Source organism: Condylura cristata, unplaced genomic scaffold (assembly GCF_000260355.1).
Source record: "Condylura cristata isolate star-nosed mole 26May11 unplaced genomic scaffold, ConCri1.0 scaffold00006, whole genome shotgun sequence".
Classification (NCBI taxonomy): Eukaryota; Metazoa; Chordata; class Mammalia; order Eulipotyphla; family Talpidae; genus Condylura; species Condylura cristata.
In genome coordinates, this window is record NW_004567107.1 from 16,053,663 (window position 1) to 16,073,766 (window position 20,104).

Consider the following 20,104-nt stretch of genomic DNA (forward strand, 5'->3'; position numbering starts at 1 on the left):
AAAAAAAAAAAAAAAGGGTGGGGAACTGAACTTCCAACCTCAGTGTCTGGGGTTACCTGGGAGGGTGGGAAGGGGGAATGGTTATGCAAATTAGAGTGTTTCCTAGACTATCAAACCTCCACATAGGTGGGCATCTGTCTGCTTTGGGTTTTGCATCACAGGGGTGCTCCTGCTCTCCCCATTAGTATAACTGGAACTGGCTAGCTGTCAGCGCCTTCATTTATTCATTAACAAAGAGCCATTGAGTGGTTGTTATCTGAATGCCTAACACATTGTCATTGTTTCATGTCTATTAACGCTCTCCTCTTTAATCCTCACAAAAACCATAAGAGGTAGGTTTATTATTATCCTTACAAGAAACTGAGGCACAAAGATAGTCAAGGATTACTCAGCTAACAAGAGGCAGAAAGAGAACTGTGGCCCAAATAATCTCCCTTTACCCTGCTCTCAACCACTGTGCCAGATGCCAGGGTCTGCATCTTGTGGGGCTCGTTTCTAATAACAACAATAGCTATGAAGAGACATCAATATCCATGTAAATTATCTCTTTGTACAATGCTCTAAAGCTCACACAGCATTTCCATTCTCATTTAATCCTCACAACATGTTCTCCATCCACCAGATTAAAACTGCACCGACAGCTTATTTTACCTGAGATCACACGATGAGGGAGCAAGAGCTAAGACCCCGAGCTCGGTTAACACCAAAACCAGCCACATTGGATGTGGTTTTCACTGGCTTAGTCACTGCAGGGTAGCAAACGGGAAGTAATTCTAGGGCGGAGCCCTAGCAGGGGGTACAGTCATAGAAAGGGAGTATCTGTGAGGTTTTTCCCCCTGGTTTTTTGGCCGTAAGTCTAGACCCCTGGATGGGGTAGGGGCTGTTCACCCCCTTCCTGGAGCTCTCGATTGCTACCTGGTAGCCACCTCTCTGCTCTAACGAGTGGTTTCCTGATGGCCCCTGTAAAGTTGTGACATCGAGGTGAAGCTACCCCCCTACTCCCCTCAGCTGACGCTACCCCCTCAGGCTACAGAGGGGCACAGCGGTCCTTTTAAGCTCTTCTGGAGTATTCCTATCTCTGTACCATTGGTCCTGAGCTATGCGCTGCATGAGTCCAGACTTCCAAAAGACTTCCCCAGCATTGCCTTTTCCTTCCCAGGGCTCAGAACCAAGCCACTGAGGCTGATCAGGACTTTGCTTGCTGCTCCTCCAGTGACCCAGGGAGCCTCTCAGAAAGGCATATTCTCAGGCTATACCCCGCACCTGCTGCATCAGAATTTCTATGGGCTTAACACACTGGCCACTTAGGGTGAGCTGCTATCTTAGTTTGCATGGAGTTGAGGGGTGTTCCCTGACACAGCACTTTTAAATTGGGACAGATCGGTCACACTATCTCCAGGTGATTAGTAAGTGAGTGAGGGACTGTTGAACAATGGTCACCACTGTGCGGTCAGAGCGACACATCCTCTGCCTTTCCTGACATTGGGATAAGGCTCCCTGCCTCCTGCTCTAGGAGGGTTTTTGCTCAGGAAGCTGCCCTACAGGGCCCTCAGATTAGCTAATCATGGCAGAATAATAAGCTCCAGTGAGGCCTGCTTTCTCTGAAAACCATGTTCTTTTCTGCATCGTCTGACAGGCCTTTGGTAGCCTGGGATATAGCTGCTCTTTTTCTGCCGGGATGAGGAGTAAACTTTTACTGCACCAAGTTCTACTACTGTGTCCTGTTCTTGGATTTATACTTATACCAATTAACCTTTTTTTAAAAATACTTCTTATTGAGTTAATACTGGTTTACATTGTTGTAAACCAATGAGGTGAGCGATTCCCCCCATACTAAATTATTCTTAAGAAGTCACTGAAGCAGTCATCCTAAGGACAATGTGTTAGAACCTTAGAAGGAAAAGACTTTAGTGATCATTTCACTCCTGCTTCTCACGATGTGCTCTGCCTGTTAGAGATGAGAACTAGAGGTTCCCAGACCTACCTGGTCAGGCCTGCAGTTTTATCAAGGGTCCCAGATAATTAAACATGAAAAATTTGAAAAGTTCAAAGCCCCCCCCTTTTTTTTTTAAGATTTATTTATTTATACATATAGAACTGGGGTACAGGCCAGAGGCACAACAGGGGTAGGGGTTGGTGAGAGGATTCACCAGAGACAGAACAGGCAGATTGACTGAAACATACTGCTGAGGGGAGCAGCAGGCAGGTCGGGAGAGGTCTGCCACACCATGTGGGTCACCCCCCTGGCTGGCCATCCAACTCATGCTGTGATAGCTTCATAGTACTGTGCTTTAACCCATTGTGCCACCAGGGAGGGCCCCCAAAAGCCCTTTTTTATGGGTGAAAAAACAGACTCAGATGAGTTAAGTAATTTGCAAAAGGTCACACAATGAGTTAGGTCAGGATGTAATTCTGACTCAAATCCAGTGGTTCTCCCTGTACCTGGCTGCCTTCCTATAAGGCCATATTTTATTTGTCTGGTTCTATTAATTGAATGAACTTTAATTTGTTAAAGAATTCTGACTTCTATTCTTCACTAGTTGAGACTGGATTATCTTTAATTTGTCTGAGTGGTTGGCATTATGCTTCTTAAGTTTTTGTGTTTGTTAGATTCTCGCAACAGTTCCATGAAGTAATGTTTTCCATCTGATAGAAGTCTCTGGAACAGAATGTATATCAATGCTACTGTCTTTATACAGAAAAAATATTCCATGTAGGAGAAGTTACCGTTTTATTGTTGATTTTATTAGTATGGTATTTAGAGTTATTGTTCATTCATACACACCTTGAGGAACATGTTTCTATTATAGAGTTAACACAGTTGAGTTTGTGGTCTTAGCCTGTGGTTCATCATCATCATCATCATCATCATCATTTCCTTTATTGGGGTAGCATTGGTTTACAACACTGTGTATGATGTGGGGGAACAGGCTTACATCCCCTCTCATGTGTGTCACCACCCCACACCCTACCATCTACGCCCCCAGAGTTGTGCTCAGTTATTTAAGGAATTATTTCCAGGATTTGGCTGCATGGCATTTTTATGAATTGACAGTGTCCTTAAAGGTGCTGTTTTAAAATGTTATTTGTAACAGTGGTTCAGTATATTTAACCCATACTGGTGGACATTTCAGCTTAGAACTCATTCTCATTTAGCTTTGCCTGTTGCCCCAATAATCAAGAGCTTTTCTGGCCCACTTTCTGGGCATTTTAGTACTCCTTAAACATTTTCAACCACTTTCTTGACCCTTCAACCCGGATCCTTCAGCTTGCTGTTGGAAGTTTTTGCTCAGTGACTCCAATTCCTGAGCCCCTCAGAGTTGGCTTTCAGGTCTTCTCTTTGCTCTGGCAGCTACCATGCGTCCTCTGAATATTGTTGATATCCTCACTTCTCCTAGGATTTGTATCTTTCTAGCCCTTAATGCTATTTTGGTGTGTGTGTGTGTCGGGGTGGGGAGCAGTTTCAGAGTGTGTATTAAACCTACAGTGTTTAACTGGAAGTCTTTCATTAAGTCTTTATGTATTTTTGTTACAAGCTCTTTCTTATTCTGAATGTGTGTTTTCCTGCTCTTTCCCCCTCACAACTGAGTTGTGTCTCCTTTGTTAGTCTTTATTTTTCACTGACTTTGGGGAAAGTTTTTTTACCCAATGAATTTGAATATATTTTATAATTCTTTGTATCTTTTTTTAGTCTAGTAATTCAAGAACACTATAAACCTCTATTGTATTTTCCCCTTTCCCCAAAATTTCTTGCATTAACATTTTACTCCCTCCTTTCTTTTAATGTTTAAAAACAGGTAAAACTCTTATTTTCTGACTGTATACTAACTAGTATTAAAATATTTCAATTTTGCTATCTTCTTTGTGGCAAGAATTATTTAAGGGATTCGGTTTCCAAGTTTCCAAGTAGGTTGTTGAGAGTTTGGGGGATGCTAAGTCATATGTTTTACTTTGTAGTTTTATTACAAGGTTGTCAGGCGAGATGACCTGTGTGCAGTTTCTACTTTTTTGAACTTTGTTGCTTTCTACTCTGGGATAAAATACATTTTGAAAAAATGCCATGGTTAATTTGGAATTATGTAGTGATAAAGTTGTTTTATCTCATTTCTTTGTTATCTTTTGCTTAAAAAATAAAGCAAGCGTGGTTAAGAACATTTAGAAACCTCTCTGTCTTAGTTGGTTGCCTGCCTGGAGCAGCCTGGGGGTTAAGGCTTTATTACCTGTGTAGTAATGGGGCCAAGCCGAAGATGAAATTCCATGCTGGCAAGGTTTTCCTTACTAGGTCACTCCTGAAATTACAGACACTGAGAATGAAACACAATAGCCACATAGCCGGGGGTAGAAATTCTTGTTTGATCTTGGGCCATTTATTACCATCTGGTAGCTTTGGATGTTTTTGGAGTTTTCGCCCCAGATATTTTGCTGTTTATCTAAGTAACTTCTATCTGATCATTCTGCTGGGAACTGACTGTTATCTCACTTACATTTTAAATACTTTCACTTTTTCCCTAAAAGGAAAATGGATAAGGTAATAGATGAATTCTTTTTCTCTCTGTTTGCCTTTGGAGTTGTACTGAATAAGATGGCAGGTTCCCTTTCCCAGTCACTTAAGAAAAAAATATTGACTGTTTAAACTGTGCCATAATGACATATGGACATGTAACAATCCCTGTTCTTGAGAAGCTCATTCATAGTTCAAGAGTGGAAGACAGAGCTGATTAGAGTATAATGACAAATTATCAGGATTAATATGTAATGTATAAGCATTAGGAGGTACAGAGGAAGGTGCATTTACATTTTCTCAAGAATGGAGGAGTAGGAAATACCTCAGAGGATTGTGACGTTCAAGCTGGTCTTCAAATAGGTGTGGTGCTAGCTAGGTAGAAAAAGAAGAACAGGCATTGTAACAGAAGGGAACAGGGGCTTGAAATTTGACAGTAGTCAGCTTCCTACCTAGAGAGTACCTTGTGTGGGACTGGGAACATTGAGACTGGAGGATTAACCTAGGGTCAGACTAGTACAAGCTATGAATGCCATAGGAAGGAGTTTGTACTTTACTTTGCTGGCAGTGACTGACCATTGCATGCTTTTGATGCTAGCTATTCAACTTTGGTATTCAAATTCTGACTTTCTACTGTAAATATCTACTACCTTGAATATGACCCATATAGAATAGGTGATTGAAATTTTCTTTTCCTAAAATGTGCAATTTATGATTCAGGTTCAGATGTCTGTGCCACATGCCATAAACATGCTACATGTAAGCAAGTAGAAGGAAAGAAGATGTGTATTTGCAACTATGGATTTGTGGGCAATGGCAGGACTCAGTGTATTGGTAAGTTTCGAATGGTGGGTTAAGTTGAAAACTTGAATCAAGTGAAGTTTCTCTAGAGTTTGAGAGTTGATATTCTTGGGAAGAAAAGATTGTTATTTTGTTCCATTGTTTTTCTTCTAAGAAGTCTTGTTGATTATAACTAGTCTTTGTCTTAGAGTTTGGATATAGCCATTCTCACGGGCTTACAAGGAAATATCCCACACATTAGGGACCATTGACCTTGAATCTAGATACTCTCTCACGCAGCAACATTTGAAATGTTTCAAATCTTGAGTTTAATTTTTATTAACTTGTTAAGAGATTAATTTATTGTAATATTAATTATTAAGCATTTATTGATTCAACATTCTTTTTTGATATAAAATTTAATGTTAGTAAAGTGACGAAAGACAAAATACAGTTTCTTATTGGACTTTTGATTATTGGTGAAATACTGTTGCTTTGTATCTTTTGTCTACCCAACATCCATCCTCCAAATTGTAACCTGTTGTGGTCTTGGGTCACTTGAAGGAACACAAAGACCTTTAGACTAGAAACATCTGAGGTTATTTTCTGCCTCCTGACATCCACCATGGTAAATCAGTAGAACAACTCTACAATAGTGAATGGTTCAGTGATAATCTCTAATCTCTAGTTTCTTCCCAGCAACTTTGTTTCATTCAGTAAAGATATTGATAGTTTTACCTTGGGGTTTTGGATTGAGGGTCTACATCTTTGTGATATCTTTGGGTTTCTTCTCCCTACAGAAACACAAATCTAGTCCTGAGTTTAAAAAGTCACTTCACCTTCCCAAGTACCAGCTTTCACAAGCACTCCCTCTTGTCAGGGCCTGTAGGCTTCAGTTGTGCAGCCTCTGACCTTCTCTCTTTGGGATTCTGCTCATGAGGAGTGTGGAAACCCCTCCCCACCTCCTTGCTAGCAGGGTTTTGGAAGTGAAGCTGGATTTGGGGAGCACGGACAAGCCCTCTCTAATCCTGCCCCTCATGAAATGCTGCTCCCTTAAAAGCTGGCCGTGCCCATGATTGTTCTGTGACTTTTGGACAGAAACTTCTCTTATCGGGAAGAGGGAAATTTATTTACTTACATGGTATTAACTTATAGACACTAGACACTGCATATCCAGGCGTGGGTCTGCTGAGACTGAGCCACAGATTACAGGTGAATTTCCACCTGTGCTGGAGGAGTGACAGAATGCCCTGAGCCAAGGAACGTAAGAATTCTAGAAATCCCTGTAAGTCTCACTGTACCTTCCATGGAAGTCTTCAGGGGAGACATGTCTTACAAACAATGGCAAAGGCAGGAATACCTCATTTGATGGGCAGCTGGGCTTGTGTCTGAAACCCCTTTTTCTGTGCACTGGACTGGACATTTGGCCTGGCTGTGCTGAGTTTCTGCTTTGTCTCCAACAGCACGTATGCAAACCTCACCACAGACAGTCTCAACCATGAATCATGCTCCTGGTGCAATTCAGTGTTTAAAGAGATAATACAAGAAACAAAGGGGGAAGCAACCTCAGGCTTTGAGGGACGGGATACTCTGAGTTAGCAGGAAATGAATGCAATTGGGAGAGGCAATTGAATTGCTTTGAGGTTTAATGAAACACTAAATAAAAAACAGAAAGACTGTTAATTCTTTTCCCCTACAGAACAAAACCAAACCCAAATCTAGCTGGATAGATTAAAAGGATGCTTAAGAAGTTGGTCAGTGGCCTTTCCTCTGAAGGTGGAGGCTAGGGCAGTCCGCAAAGTCGGGCCTGCAGGGCAAATGTGACTGCTGCTGTTTTTGTAGAGGCTTATTAGACCCCAACATCCCTGGCTTGTTTGCCTAATGTGTATGACTGCTTTCTGCTCCAGATGCAGGGGAAAGGGTGAGCAGTTGCAACAGAGGCCGGCGGGCTGATCAGTACAGAAAAACTTGCAAAGATATGAAAGATTTTATCTTCCTATCAGATAGAGAGCTCAAAATTGCCATGATAAAGAAATTCAAAGGAATGGAAGAAAATGCAGAAAAACAAGTCAGAGTGATACAAGGGAACCCAGAAAAGCTAATCAGAGTTACAACATTCAGAAAAACAAGGCTAATCAGAGTTGTAACATTCAGAAAAACACATAAACATCATGAGAAGTATAACTCATGAACAAAAAGAGAGAAATGGATGCATTAAGTAAGAAAATAAGGGAGCTGCAGGATGTAAAAAAATCAATAGAAGAGATATAAATTTCTACAAAAGCTATGGAAGCATATACTCGACCAAATGGAGGATCGAATCAGTGACCTTGAGCGTAATTACTCACAAAGGACTGGGTAGAAGAAAGGAAAATACACAGACAAAAAAAAAAAAAAAAAAAGAAACAGAAAAAGTTTGCTGCCCCCCCCCCAGGATGAGCGGACAGAGATGGGAGAATTACTTTCCTTTTACATTTTGTCAAATTGATAATGCAGATAGATACTCAGGGCAGGCCCCACAGAGTCCAGCTGGTCCTCACCGGGTGTCTGACATTACTTGCAGGGGTCACTGATGATTAGCAGGAGCTGATCCTGCCACCGTATTAGCCTGCTCCCGGATGAGGCTTAAGCACTAATTCCATTGTGTTTCCTGGTAACCCAGAAGTAACAAATTTTCCAGTTAATCACTGGATGTACCAGCGTCCTTCTCTGGCTTTCGTGGAAAAAAAAAGAGAGAGAATGGCTAAGCTCGAACAGTGAGATTCTGCTGAATTTGTTTCCCTAGGCCTCTGACAAGATCTTTCTAAGTGTGGAAACACTGAGAAAGAATCCCCTTCTCCCTCCCTGCAAATCAGATGGATGATGCACTTGAGCTGTTGGGCAGATGCCCCCTCAGGTACCCTTATAGCCCTGTGGCTGGAGCCTGAAGCAGAGTGAAAAGAGAAAGCTCGGAAAATAGATGGGGACGTTGCCCCGGGCCCTGGTGCCTGAGTCCACAGCACAGGAGGGCAGTGTGGGGCGCTGCCCATGGGGGCGATGGGTCGCCGTCTCTGTGCCACGTCTCCTTGTACCAACAGATAAGAATGAGTGCCAGCTCGGAGACTCCGTGGTCTGCGGGAACCACACCTCTTGCCACAACACGCTCGGAGGCTTTTATTGCGTCTGCCTAGAAGGCTATCGAGCCACAAACCACAACAAGACCTTCATTCCCAACGATGGCACCTTCTGTGCAGGTACTGGGGAGGTGGCTGCGGGGAGGGCAAGGTGGTGATGGCGGGAAGGACCTGGGGTCTGGAGAAGGAGCAGGCAGGCTGGCACAGCGTGAGATTTAATGGCTGTCCTGTCCCAGAAGGTTATCCATAAGGGGCTGATAATTCACTAATAATAGGGAAATGTGGTATTGTCCATTAGGAGAACGTATGATGGTATTTAGGGTCATAGTATTACTTTGAAAGCGGCATGCTGTCACATCGAGGGGGTTTATGAAGCATTTGGTGTTAGCTCTAAGGTACATTAGGTGGCAAAATGTGAATAATTGTTGAATCTTGGGGGGCTGACTCTATAGGAGTTTGCTGTAATGGTTTTGCTTTGTGTGTCTGGACATTTTGTTAATATATATTTTTAAGATTTATTAATGCATGCATACAGAAATAGGGTACAGCCAGAGGTGCAGGGGTGGCGAGAGGATTCACCAGAGACAGAGTGGGGAGCAGAACAGGAAGATCTACCAAAATACACTGCTAAGATTGATGAATTACACTGCTGAGGGCAGCAGCCGGCCAGCAGGAGAGGTCTGCCGCGCCATGTAGATCACCTTCAGGGCCGGGACTGAACTCGCACTGAAGCCGCCACGGGGTCGGCTTAGGCTTAGCTTCGCAGTGCAGCGCTCCAACCCGCTGTGCCACCACGGAGGGCCTGAACATTCAATAACAAAGCAAGGAAGGAATCCAGGCGGCGATGTGCCGTACAGGTTACTGTGACCCGGGCAGGGGGTTCTTGGGGTGACTCTGGCAGTCACCAACTCTGTGCAAGGATGGGGAGGGTGGGCATAGTGATAGCTGCAGGAGATGTGGGCTTGCCTCCCAGAGGAATAAACTACATGAAGGATGCAAACTTTAGGACCTTAATAGCTTCTTAGGTCAGATCTCTGGGCGTATGTTGGTTGAATACAAGGGGTGGGTAAAACCCTAACTTTCAGTGGATGCTCTGTCATCTGAACTCTGTTTATGGCATGTTGTGATAACACAGCTTTTTGGTTTTCTTTTTCTTTTAAAGGTTTAATTATTTATGCACACAAGACCTGGGGTATGGGTCAGAGGTACTGGGAGTGAGAGGATTCACCAGAGACAGAGTAGGGAGCAGAACAGGCCGACTGCCTAAAGTACATTGCTGAGGGGAGCAGCGGGAGAGACAGGAGAGGTCTGCTGCACTATGTGGGTCAGCTCCCTGGCCGGGATTCGAACTCCTGCTATAGTGGCTGTAGATTGCTTCATAGTGCCGAGACTTAACTCCTTGTACCACCAGGGAGGCCCCCAAAATTGTGTTTTCAAGGCCATAGGAATTTGTCAGGGGAAAGGAGTGCAACTATATCAGAGTTCTGAGGATGCATTTGACGTTTATAAAAAGAAGGGGAAGAAAAGAATGGGTTCATGGCCCAGTAGGTGCTACACCCTTTCTGGGCCTTTCTGTCCCCTCTCCTGGGAATCCTTTTCAACTCTGCTGGCAACAAGAACTTCATTTTTCATGAACTCATTTCCTGCAGTATCAGGGCCTATGTCATTTCTTCTAGAGAAATGTAACAGCTGAGAAATGGGGCAAGGACTAGAGGAAGGAAGAAGGACAGGAGTGGAGGCTTTGCCAGTCACCACCAATCACAGGGAGAGGGGTCAAGGCAGGGGAGGGAAGAGCCCAAGGGACTATGGTGATGGGTCACAGGTGCTGTGGTGGTGGTGGGAGAATTACGGAGAGTAACACCTGGGGAGAGAAGCCAGTTACTGTCTAAAAATGAACAATGATGTAAGAAAATAAATAAATGAATCTAATAATAACAATCATAAGAAAGAATCTGGTTTCTGGAACCAGATATATGGATTTCCAATTCTAGCTTTCTATTATTTCTCTGTGTGACTCCAGTCCAGTTACTTAACTGCTGTGTTTCAGTTTCTTTATCTGTAAAGGACAATAGTGGCATCTACTTCACAGGGCTATTGTGAGTATTAAGTATGATGAAAATAAGCAGTCATAAATAATGAAATATATCAGGACAGTGTCTGGCATATAGAAAAAGACACGAGAGGATTATGTTTATTAACAATCACTATAATGGGGTTTCCCTAGTGGCTCAAGGGGCTAAGGCACAGCACTGTGAGGTTATCCACAGCCACTACAGCATGAATTTGATCTCTGACTCCCAGCTGGGGAGCTGACTTACATGGCGCAGTAGACCTCATCTGTCTCACCTGCTGCTTCCCTCAGCAGTATATTTTGGTAGATCTTCCTGTCCTGTTCCCCACTCTGTCTCTGGTGAATCCTCTCACACCCTACACCTCTGGCCTGTACCCCAGTTCTTGTATACATAAATAAATAAATCTAAAAAAAAAAAGCAATTATTATAACAGATACTATTGTTAGGTGTTCAAATAACCTTACACAAAGCAAACTGATGAACGCTTGTAGCAACTCCAGGAGAGCTTGTCAATATCTAGAAACAACCAGCTTTTTCCCCACCATTGATGCTTAGTCACCTTTTGGCTCTAGGTACTTGTACTTCTTGTCTTTAGCCTACTGAGAAATCTGTTCACTCCCATTACTTTTTGTGATGTCATGGGGCAGAACAAACAGGGTAGAAAATTATTTGTGTAGGACCCTCCCTGGTGGTGCAATAGGTTAAAGTCCAGCACTATGAAGCAAGCAGCCACTGCAGCATGAGTTTGATCCCCAGCCAGGGAGCTGACCCACATGGCATAGCAGACCTCTCCTGACCCATCCTCTGCTCCCCTCAGCAGTGTATTTCAATGCATCTACCTGTTCTGCTCCCCACCTGTTCCGCTCCCTGCTTGCACCCCCCCTCCATATCTCTGGCCTGTACCCCGGTTCTGTATGTATAAATAAATGTCTTTAAAAAACAAAAAAGGAATATGATTTTTGTCAAAGGTATAAATACACATTTCACAAATTCCTCACTGGAATAAAAAAAATTTAATGGGCTTAAATGATGGCTCAAATCTAGGCACACATGTCACTTTTACCAGTGTTGAAATTACCTGTAAAGTTTATTCTAGGTTGAGAATGACTTATTTTACAGTATTTTAAAAGAATCTTCTTTTCTTAACAATTACTAAAAGCTCCATAATTATATTAGCACCATGATCATATATTATCAGCAGTTGCTAACTTTTATTGGTTTCATTTCTCACCAGTCTTTGTTGTATTTTATGTCTTCTCCTTTCTTGACCTTATTTATTCTGGTGCCATTTGCTGGTTTGAGTGTTTTCTCAAAATCTTTTTCTGAAAAGAAATGTCAGTGCTATAATTTCCTAAGGTCATTCATGTTCTCAAAGGTCACTTCTTTGCTCAAATGTAGCGTGATGTTTTTGTCCCTTTCCCTTAGAATTTGTAAATATTTCTTGACTTGCTACTTAGCCCTTAGTCTTTCAGACAAGAAATCCTAGGTCACCCTGGTTCTCTTTTCTGTATAGCTTTTCCTTTCTCTTGGGAAATTTATAGATTTTTCTCTTACTCAATGAAATTGAGAGTGACTTATTTTTCAACATTTATGACTGTTGCATTAAAAGTTTATTTGGATTTAAATACATAGAGGATTTTTTCCCCTTTGATTAATTCTTATATCTTTTTTGTAGTTACTCTTAAACAGATTCTGAATATTTTGTCTATCCTCACATCATTTCCTTTATTCTATCTCCCATAACTTGTTTTTTTGTGTGTTTTTGGAGAATTTCTCAACTTGGAATTTGAAAATTTATTTTTCAGCGATGTCCAGACTGTTATTCATCCTCTGCTGCCTTTATTTTTAGCATGCATATTTTGTTTTTAATTTCCAAGATCACATTGTTTTCTCTGAAGCACCCTCTTTTTTCATTTATGCAGTATTCTCTTTATCTTGCTTGGACTTAAGCAGCTCTTCACAAATAAAGAGTATCTTGGTCTATTACTGTCTAACTCTACTTCCCTCAGTCCCCCAAATTTAGTGACTTACAGTAACAACCAATTGTTTCCATGGGTTGAGGTGGCTCTGTCACTCTTGTGAACACATTCAACTGATGGTTGGGTTGGGAGGTAAAAAGAAGGGTTCTCTCATACATCTAGGGCTTTAATATTGGGTACCTTAGTTTTCCTTCATGTGGTCTCTCTCTTCCCATAGTGTCTTGTTTTTTAGGGTCATTCTGGAGCCTTTCTCCAAAGCCAGCAGCCTGGATTTCCTTACAGCGTGGTTTCTGGATTCCAAGCGAGGGGAAAAGGAGGTGGCCAGGCTTCTAGTGTAGGTCCAGAGCTGGTGTAGTGTTACTTTTGCCATATTCTATTGGCCAAAGCAAGCCTGAGGGCCAGCCAAGGGAGGGGGAATGGTTTAAGGGAAGAACTGTGGGCAGCTACCTCTGGAGACAATCTTTCAAAGTTTCCTCAAATTTGCTGTGCTAAAGGCACAGGATGATCAGAACTCATAGCTTGTGTGGCTTCCATCAGCAATTGGGTGAACTACTGGGTACCAGTGATGACTGAGTGATGTGATGAGGTATCTCTTGGTCTGAGACTAGTAGCCAAACAAACAAAAAAGAGAAAATAGTGCACCTTGGTAAAATCACTTTAAATAAATTTAGAAGATTCTGACAGTTTTTTCCTTCTTTTATGAAGTGATGGTATTAGTATTTTTTTGGGGAAAAAAACCTTTACTGGTAAAATAGATTATTGGCCAACTTCTGTCTGCTCTTCCAAAATGACTGGTCTTTGAAATCCTAGTCTGGGAACAACCAGGCTTTCTTCAGCCACCTTGCTCGCTGCCCTCTGCTACCACCGGTGGCTCTTAATATCCTGGGAAAAGTCCCATTTTACTCAAGGTACTTTGTGTCTCTAAGTGAAATTGGCATGTGTGGTTCTGATAGAATCCCTAAAGTTTTCCGTCTTGTTTTCCAAACCAGTCTGGAGGTAAGAACTGCCAACCTGTAGAGAGGTTTCTTTCCAGCCTTTAATTACTGTGGTTCCCCCCCCCCCCCCCCGCCCTTGCTAGGGCTGATAATCTTCAGTCAAGGGGCATGCCCTGTCCTTGAAGCTTATCTTAAGTCCCTCTAATCTTGTAATCTTGGCAGAATTAGTAAGGTCCTTCTGAGTTATTCCTTTACTACCCTCCACACTGTCCTGTACTCACATGCTGAAATGCATTTTTCCACTGCCGCCTAAATCATTTTGTATTTCGAGTATGACTTCAGATACCTTCCTATGAAGTTGAGGCCACCCCTATTTTATAAGAATTGAACTTTTTTTTTTTTTTAGAATTGAACTTTTAAAGGTTACTTTGGGGTACATTTTGCTGGGTGTCAGAGAGTTGGTGATGGTTGTTGATTTTTGTAAATTTCCAGAACATGCAGATCAGTATTTGTTGAGCTCCTGTTAGTGCTTATGATGTAAGGACTATATAAGACTCCCCAAGAGTAGAATAAAATTCATGATATAGCTGAAAACAGCCACATTTGTTTTGGAGGCAGCTTGAGAAGGTGAGAAATGGCTATCACAATGTTCCCTCCTTTTTTTTTCCCCCTCTCCCTTCTTGAATCCGGGTTGGGTCTCAAGACATAGATGAATGTGAGGTTTCCGGCCGGTGCAGGCGTGGAGGACGGTGTGTGAACACTCAGGGCAGCTTTGAGTGCTACTGTATGGCTGGATATTTGCCAGAGAACGGGCCTGAGCCTTTCCACCCCACCAGAGATGCCACGTCATGCACAGGTGGGTTTCTGAGTGCTACTGTATGGCTGGATATTTGCCAGAGAATGGTCCTGAGCCTTTCCACCAGGCCAGAGATGCCACATCATGCACAGGTGGGTTTCTGTCCCAGCATGCAGCTTCTGAAGGTGAGATTCCACCCCTCATGATTTTCTCCTGCTCTGTCTATGGGCCTGTGTTGGGGATGTGGGTGGAGAGGATCTGTTCTTTGCACGTTTGTACAAACTGTGAAGTAAGGCAAATAACATGACCAAGATAGAGGGGGGTGTAGTATTTAAAATGCTAAAATTAGTAGATGTTGGGCATTTGTGGCAGTTAATAGATATTTTGACTTTCATTAAGTATGCTAGATAGTAAGCACAGCTGATCTGGAAGAACCAGAGTCTCAGAGGTGACCCTGAAAAATCATAAAGGCATATATAGCTGAAGGTATTTGCCATGGAGATTTTTTTACTTCAGAGCCTAGGCTTCTCTTTGCTGTTGATTAGTGAGAGTTAATTGCCAAATTCTTTCAGCTTTGTGCATGTATAGATGCTATTACCTATGCAAGGTCAGAAGATTGAAGATAGTCATTGGAATCAGAAGGCAAATGGAAATGAAACGGCTTATTTAAAATATACCTTGGGGTGTGTGTTGGGTGGGAGAGGAAGGGGAGAGAGGTGGAGGGAGAGTATGAATTTTGAAAATTCACATGCACATATAATGAATTTGATATTACTTTATTTTCAGAAATAGACTGTGGCACCCCTCCGGAGGTCCCAAATGGTTATATCCTAGGAAATTATACCTCTAGGCTTGGCAGCCAGGTTCATTATGCTTGCAAAGAAGGATTCTTCAGTGGGCCAGACAACATAGTTTCAAGCTGCACAGCCCCAGGCACATGGGAGCCTCCCAAATTAAAATGCCAAGGTGAGTTTTCAAAAGGTTTAGGTTCCGAGCTCATACAAGTTCAAGATTGTTTTCATATTTCTCTTTTGGAAGGTAAGTGAATGAAATAAATCCAATAAATTCCTATTGTTTCTCATCATTTTCAGTTGATTCTCTTGTTATTTTCAGGGATAGTATTTTACCTGCAACTAACAATAGTTAAGTAACAGTAATTCATCTTTTATTTTTCTATGTCTAAAAAAGTAATGTTTTTCTCTTGATTGAGCGCCTGGTTAATATTTGCAGAACAAAAATTTTAATAGAAGTGTTGACTTTGAATATTCCTTTTTTATTTCTGACTTCCTTGAAATAGTTTTACTGTTCACCATTCATGATTTTTGATGCTTTGACAGAAGTATGTCTTCTTATATTCTTGCGGACACTTACAGAGTGTTATGAGCCAGGTGGTTTGTATGTACACATCGCCTCCTTCTACTCCTATCCTGACAATACCTCTTTGAGTGTGTGCTGCTATTGTCTTCTTTTACAGATGAGAAAATTGAGACACACAGTTTAAGGTCTTGTTCAAGGTTATTCTGTTACCTGGAAGGGTGAGGGGCATCCTAGGAACCTCAAACCCACCCTCTTAAAATAGGTCCTGTTAATCTCCACATCACGACAAAACGTACTTTCATGTATAAGACCTTTAATGGAAAGGAACTTTAATACAATTAGTGTGTAATGAGGACAAGAACAAGAAAAAAGTTTTTAAATCAAGCAGCACCCAGACTTTCTCACCTCTTGTGGGGAAATGCCCAGTCACACAGGGTTGGCTCAAAGTAGGACTGCAGAGGCCCAAGAGCTTGTCACAGCCTAAAGCACCTTCTGGGGAACCCACAAGGGCAGAAACAGCCAGACAAGTCTGGGAGGAAATGAGCAACATCAAAATCAAGATAAAAGCTGCCACTGTCAGCCTCCCCACGGGTCTCTCACCCACATCTGTTTGACATGTCTCCTTCTGTGTCCCCCAAGTCCAAGACTGAGAAGCAGATGTAGCTTCTTCACCTCTCTCTGCTCCTTGTCTTTTCCAGGTTTTCTTCTGGCCTCCACCTTCTCTCTTCTCCTATTTCCTCTCTGCTTCTTCTCCTTCCAGAAAATTAGCTGTCCTGTGGATTATTGGACTGAGAATGCAGAAAGTTAATTTGAAGGAGAGGGCTTGGTATGTACCCCCAAAGAACTGTTATTTAGCTCTCCATGTGAACCTCCCCGTCCTGGGGACCACCTTGTTACGTACAACTAGTGGTAGGAGTGGTGTGAGTTACAGCTCCAGAACTGAACTCTTAAGCTCTTAGTCCCGCTGACACGCTGCCTCTATTTTTATGCTGATACTGACTTTTGCTTTGTTTTCTACTTTTGCCTTTCTCTGTCTCTCTGTTACCACTTTACTAGTTTCTTCTATACAGAGTCTTAAGGAAACACCCATCTATTCTCATTTTTCTAAGTTGTTTTAAAAATCAGAAAAGAGTTGTTTTGATCACAAATCTTTTATACATCTATTGAGATGTTTATATATTTTGTCTCCTTTTAAACAGCCATAGGGCCATTTATAGTATTAGATTTCCTGACAATAATCAGTACTGATTGCTGAAATTACTCTGGGTCTTTGGTATTTTATTGTATTAATCTGGATTGTAACTGCTAAATTTTACCTTGAATTCTGGCCTTGATATTCATAAGTTTGCTCTGTTTTCATTTTCTGTGCCATTTAAGTTGGGTTTGGCATTAAAGCAAAAAGAACTGAAAGTACTTCCTTTTTCCTTTATTTTCTGGGATACTATAAATAGAATTTTTATTTTTATTTATTTAAAAAAAAAGATTTATTTATTTATGCATACAGAATTGGGGTACAAGCCAGAAGTGCAGGGACGGTGAGAGGATTCACCAGAGACAGAGTGGGGAGCAGAACAGGCAGATCGAAGAAGTACACTGCTGAGGGGAGAGGTCTGTCCCGTATGAATCACCTCCGGGGGGGGGATCAAACTTGCATTGAAGCAGCTGGGCTTGCAGTGCTGTGTCCTACCGTTTGGCCACCAGGGAGGGCCCTAAATAGCATTTTTAAAGAGTTGGGAGATTTCACTTGAAAAGCCATCGGGATGTGGTACTTTTGGAGAGCTGTTTTAAAAATTCCATACTTACTGTATGTTTAAGTTTCCTATCCTCTTTGGTAGTTTTTGTATTCCTAGAATCTGTTTCATCTAGATTTTAATATTTGTAGAGAGAAGTATAATGCACTCATGCTTTTAATTTTCCGTAGTTTTATTTGTTTATAGTAGACAAATAGTTGAATCAATTCCATGTCTTTCAGTAGGAGATTGATTGAATAAATTATAGCATAATTTGCAATTCAGGCTTTAAACACATTTTGATGATTATTATCTGGGGGCTAAGAAATTCAAAAAGTACATATGAAGTATATTTCTTTCTTTCTTTTTTTTTTTTCTAAAGACTTATTTACTTATACATACAGAACTGGGATACAGGTCAGAGGTATGAGGGGTGAGAGGATTCACCACAGACTGAGTAGTGAGCAGAACAGGCAGATGGACTGAAATACACTGCTGAGGGGAGTAGCGGGTGGGTCTGCTGCGCCATGTGGGTCACCCTCCCTTGCCAGTGATCAAGAAGCTATGATAGTTTCATAGCGCTGCGCTTTAACCTGTTATGCCACCAGGGAGGGCCCTGAAGTATATTTCCATGGACCAATAATGTAGAACTAAGATTAAAATGTACAATAATGCATACTAAAGAACTCCTATGGCTTTGTATAGGAAACCCATATAAAATCATTTGTGTTGCTTTTGAAATTAGTTGCCCTCTGGATTATTAGATTGTGGATGGAGAAAGTTAATTTAGAGGACAGTGCATGTGATGTCCCCCCAAAGAGCTGTTATTTAGCGCTCCACTTCTTGTTTCCTCCCCTAATAGCTGCTCCCTGGGCTCCACTGACACCCTCTTCCTCCTCCCCCACCTCACCACAGGTCCAGGGTTTCTTCGCTGTGCCCACGCCTCTTTCAGTACTCTCCTTCCCATTTATCTATCCTTCAGTGTTTTTTGGGGCTTCAGAATCTGGGCCATGCGCCAGCGGCACTGTATTTTTAGCTTGGAGTTCTAAAGCTGCAGGAATTGGGAATTCCACTAGAAATACTAGCAAACTGTGAACGTGGTGTGCTGAGGTGTGGGTCCTTGAGGAGGAAGCAGCTGTGTGTTACAGATGGCAGCTTTTGTGTCTGCTCATGAATTCCCCTGCAGAGAAGGGGAACTTGGTGGATCCTGGTTTTGCTTTCTCCCACTTACTGTCTCCTTTACCGGAGGTTCTGCTGCCTCAAGGGCCTTCCCCCTTCCTGAGCCAGCCTGAAGCAGGGGCTGGAAGTGGGGCCCAAAGAAGAGGGGGTGTCCCTTTCATTCTTCTTCAGACTTAGGTAGGATTTTGGGGACACTTATCCCTCATTTCATCAATTTTCTGGGGGGGTGGGGGCGGTATCACTCTCTAGTTTGCATCTCCTGTTACTTTGGTATTATTTTTTCATTTTTCAGAAAAGATGTCAGTTGTGACAATTTATTTTATTTTACTATTATTTTAAAAAGATTATTTATTTATGCACACAAGAGCTGGGATAAAGGCCAGAGGTGTGCGGGGGGTTAGAGGATTCACCAGTGACAGAGTGGGTAACAGAACAGGCAGATCTACTGAAATACACTGCCGAGGGGAGCAGTGGGTGAGACAGGAGTGGTCTGCTGGGCCATGTGGTCAGCTCCCTGGCCACAATTGAACTCAGGCCATAGGGGTGATAGTGCTAAGACTTAACGGCTAGGCGACCAGGTGTGGCTCCAGTTGGGACAGTTGAAATAACTTAGATTTTAAAAGTCCACCCAACGTTGGATCAAGTTGAGGGAGTCACTTGAACGAGGCCATCATCAACAAGAAATCCAGAGCCCGGGTCTGGTGTAGGACTGAGAGGCCCCTGTGACCCAGAAAGTCTGGGAGAGGAGCATACAGGTGCCACACTGACTCTGACCTAAGCTGAGGTCCTAAGTGTGATATGAGAAGAAAGGGTGAAGACTAAGGGTGAAGATGGGGAGGGAAACTTCCCTTTGAGGAGTGCTCGTGTGTCAGAGTCCACTGAGGAGTGATTTGCAGTGTAGACAGGCCGGGGGAGGGCTCTCAGAACAACTCTCCTCCAGGTATGCACCCGGGATCTTGTCTTCCTCTGGCTGGGAATTCTCCTGGGCACTGTGTCTGGTACTGAACTGTCCTTTTAAGAATCTACTTCTGGCCCTCCCTGATGGCGCAACGGGTTAGGATGCAGCACTGCAAGCTGGCCGCAGTTGCTTCAGTGCGAGTCCAATCCCCGGCCCTGGAGGTGGCCCACATGGTGCAGCAGACCTCTCCTGACTCCCCCGCTGCTCCCCTCAGCAGTGTCCTTGGTTGATCTGCTGTTCTTCTCTCCACTCTGTCTCTGGTGAAGCCTCTCACTGCCCTGCGCCTCTGATTTATACCCTGAATAAATAAATAAATCTTTAAAAAAATAATCCACTTTTAATGAAATAAGCCAGAAAGAAAACAAAAAATACCGAATGGTTTCACTCATAGCAGGAGTATAAATGGACCAGGCGAGAAAATAATAATAATAATAATAAACCGTTATATACCAGAGACAATTTATGGGGGTGGAGTGGGGAATGGGATCAAAAACGGGGGCGGGGGGGAGGGAGGGAAATGCACTGAATTTTGATGGTGGCACATGGGTGATTTGGTGATGGGAAGCCCAAGGGGATTACAATTGAGATGGAAAAATGCACAAAATGATGTAAAAATAAACTATTATATTATTAAAAAAATCCACTTCTATGCTTGTTGCCTCCAGTGCATTCTCCACATAGTAGCAAAAATGAACTTACTGAAATATAAATTGAATTATTTTCTTCCCTTGTTAAATCTCCTGA

At 42.5% G+C, this 20,104-nt stretch overlaps 1 protein-coding gene across 1 annotated transcript in view; it reads left to right on the forward strand.

Moving 5' to 3' along the window:
- The first annotated feature begins 5,227 nt into the window (after window positions 1–5,227).
- Window positions 5,228–20,104, forward strand: part of SUSD1 (sushi domain containing 1) — an 82,479-nt gene continuing 67,602 nt past the window's right edge. Inside the window, exons 1-4 of the mRNA XM_012721283.1 lie at window positions 5,228–5,335; window positions 8,359–8,514; window positions 14,084–14,236; window positions 14,963–15,142. Of these exons, the coding sequence (XP_012576737.1) occupies window positions 5,284–5,335; window positions 8,359–8,514; window positions 14,084–14,236; window positions 14,963–15,142 (541 nt within the window). The 5' untranslated portion in view covers window positions 5,228–5,283. The remainder of the gene's footprint in view (window positions 5,336–8,358; window positions 8,515–14,083; window positions 14,237–14,962; window positions 15,143–20,104) is intronic.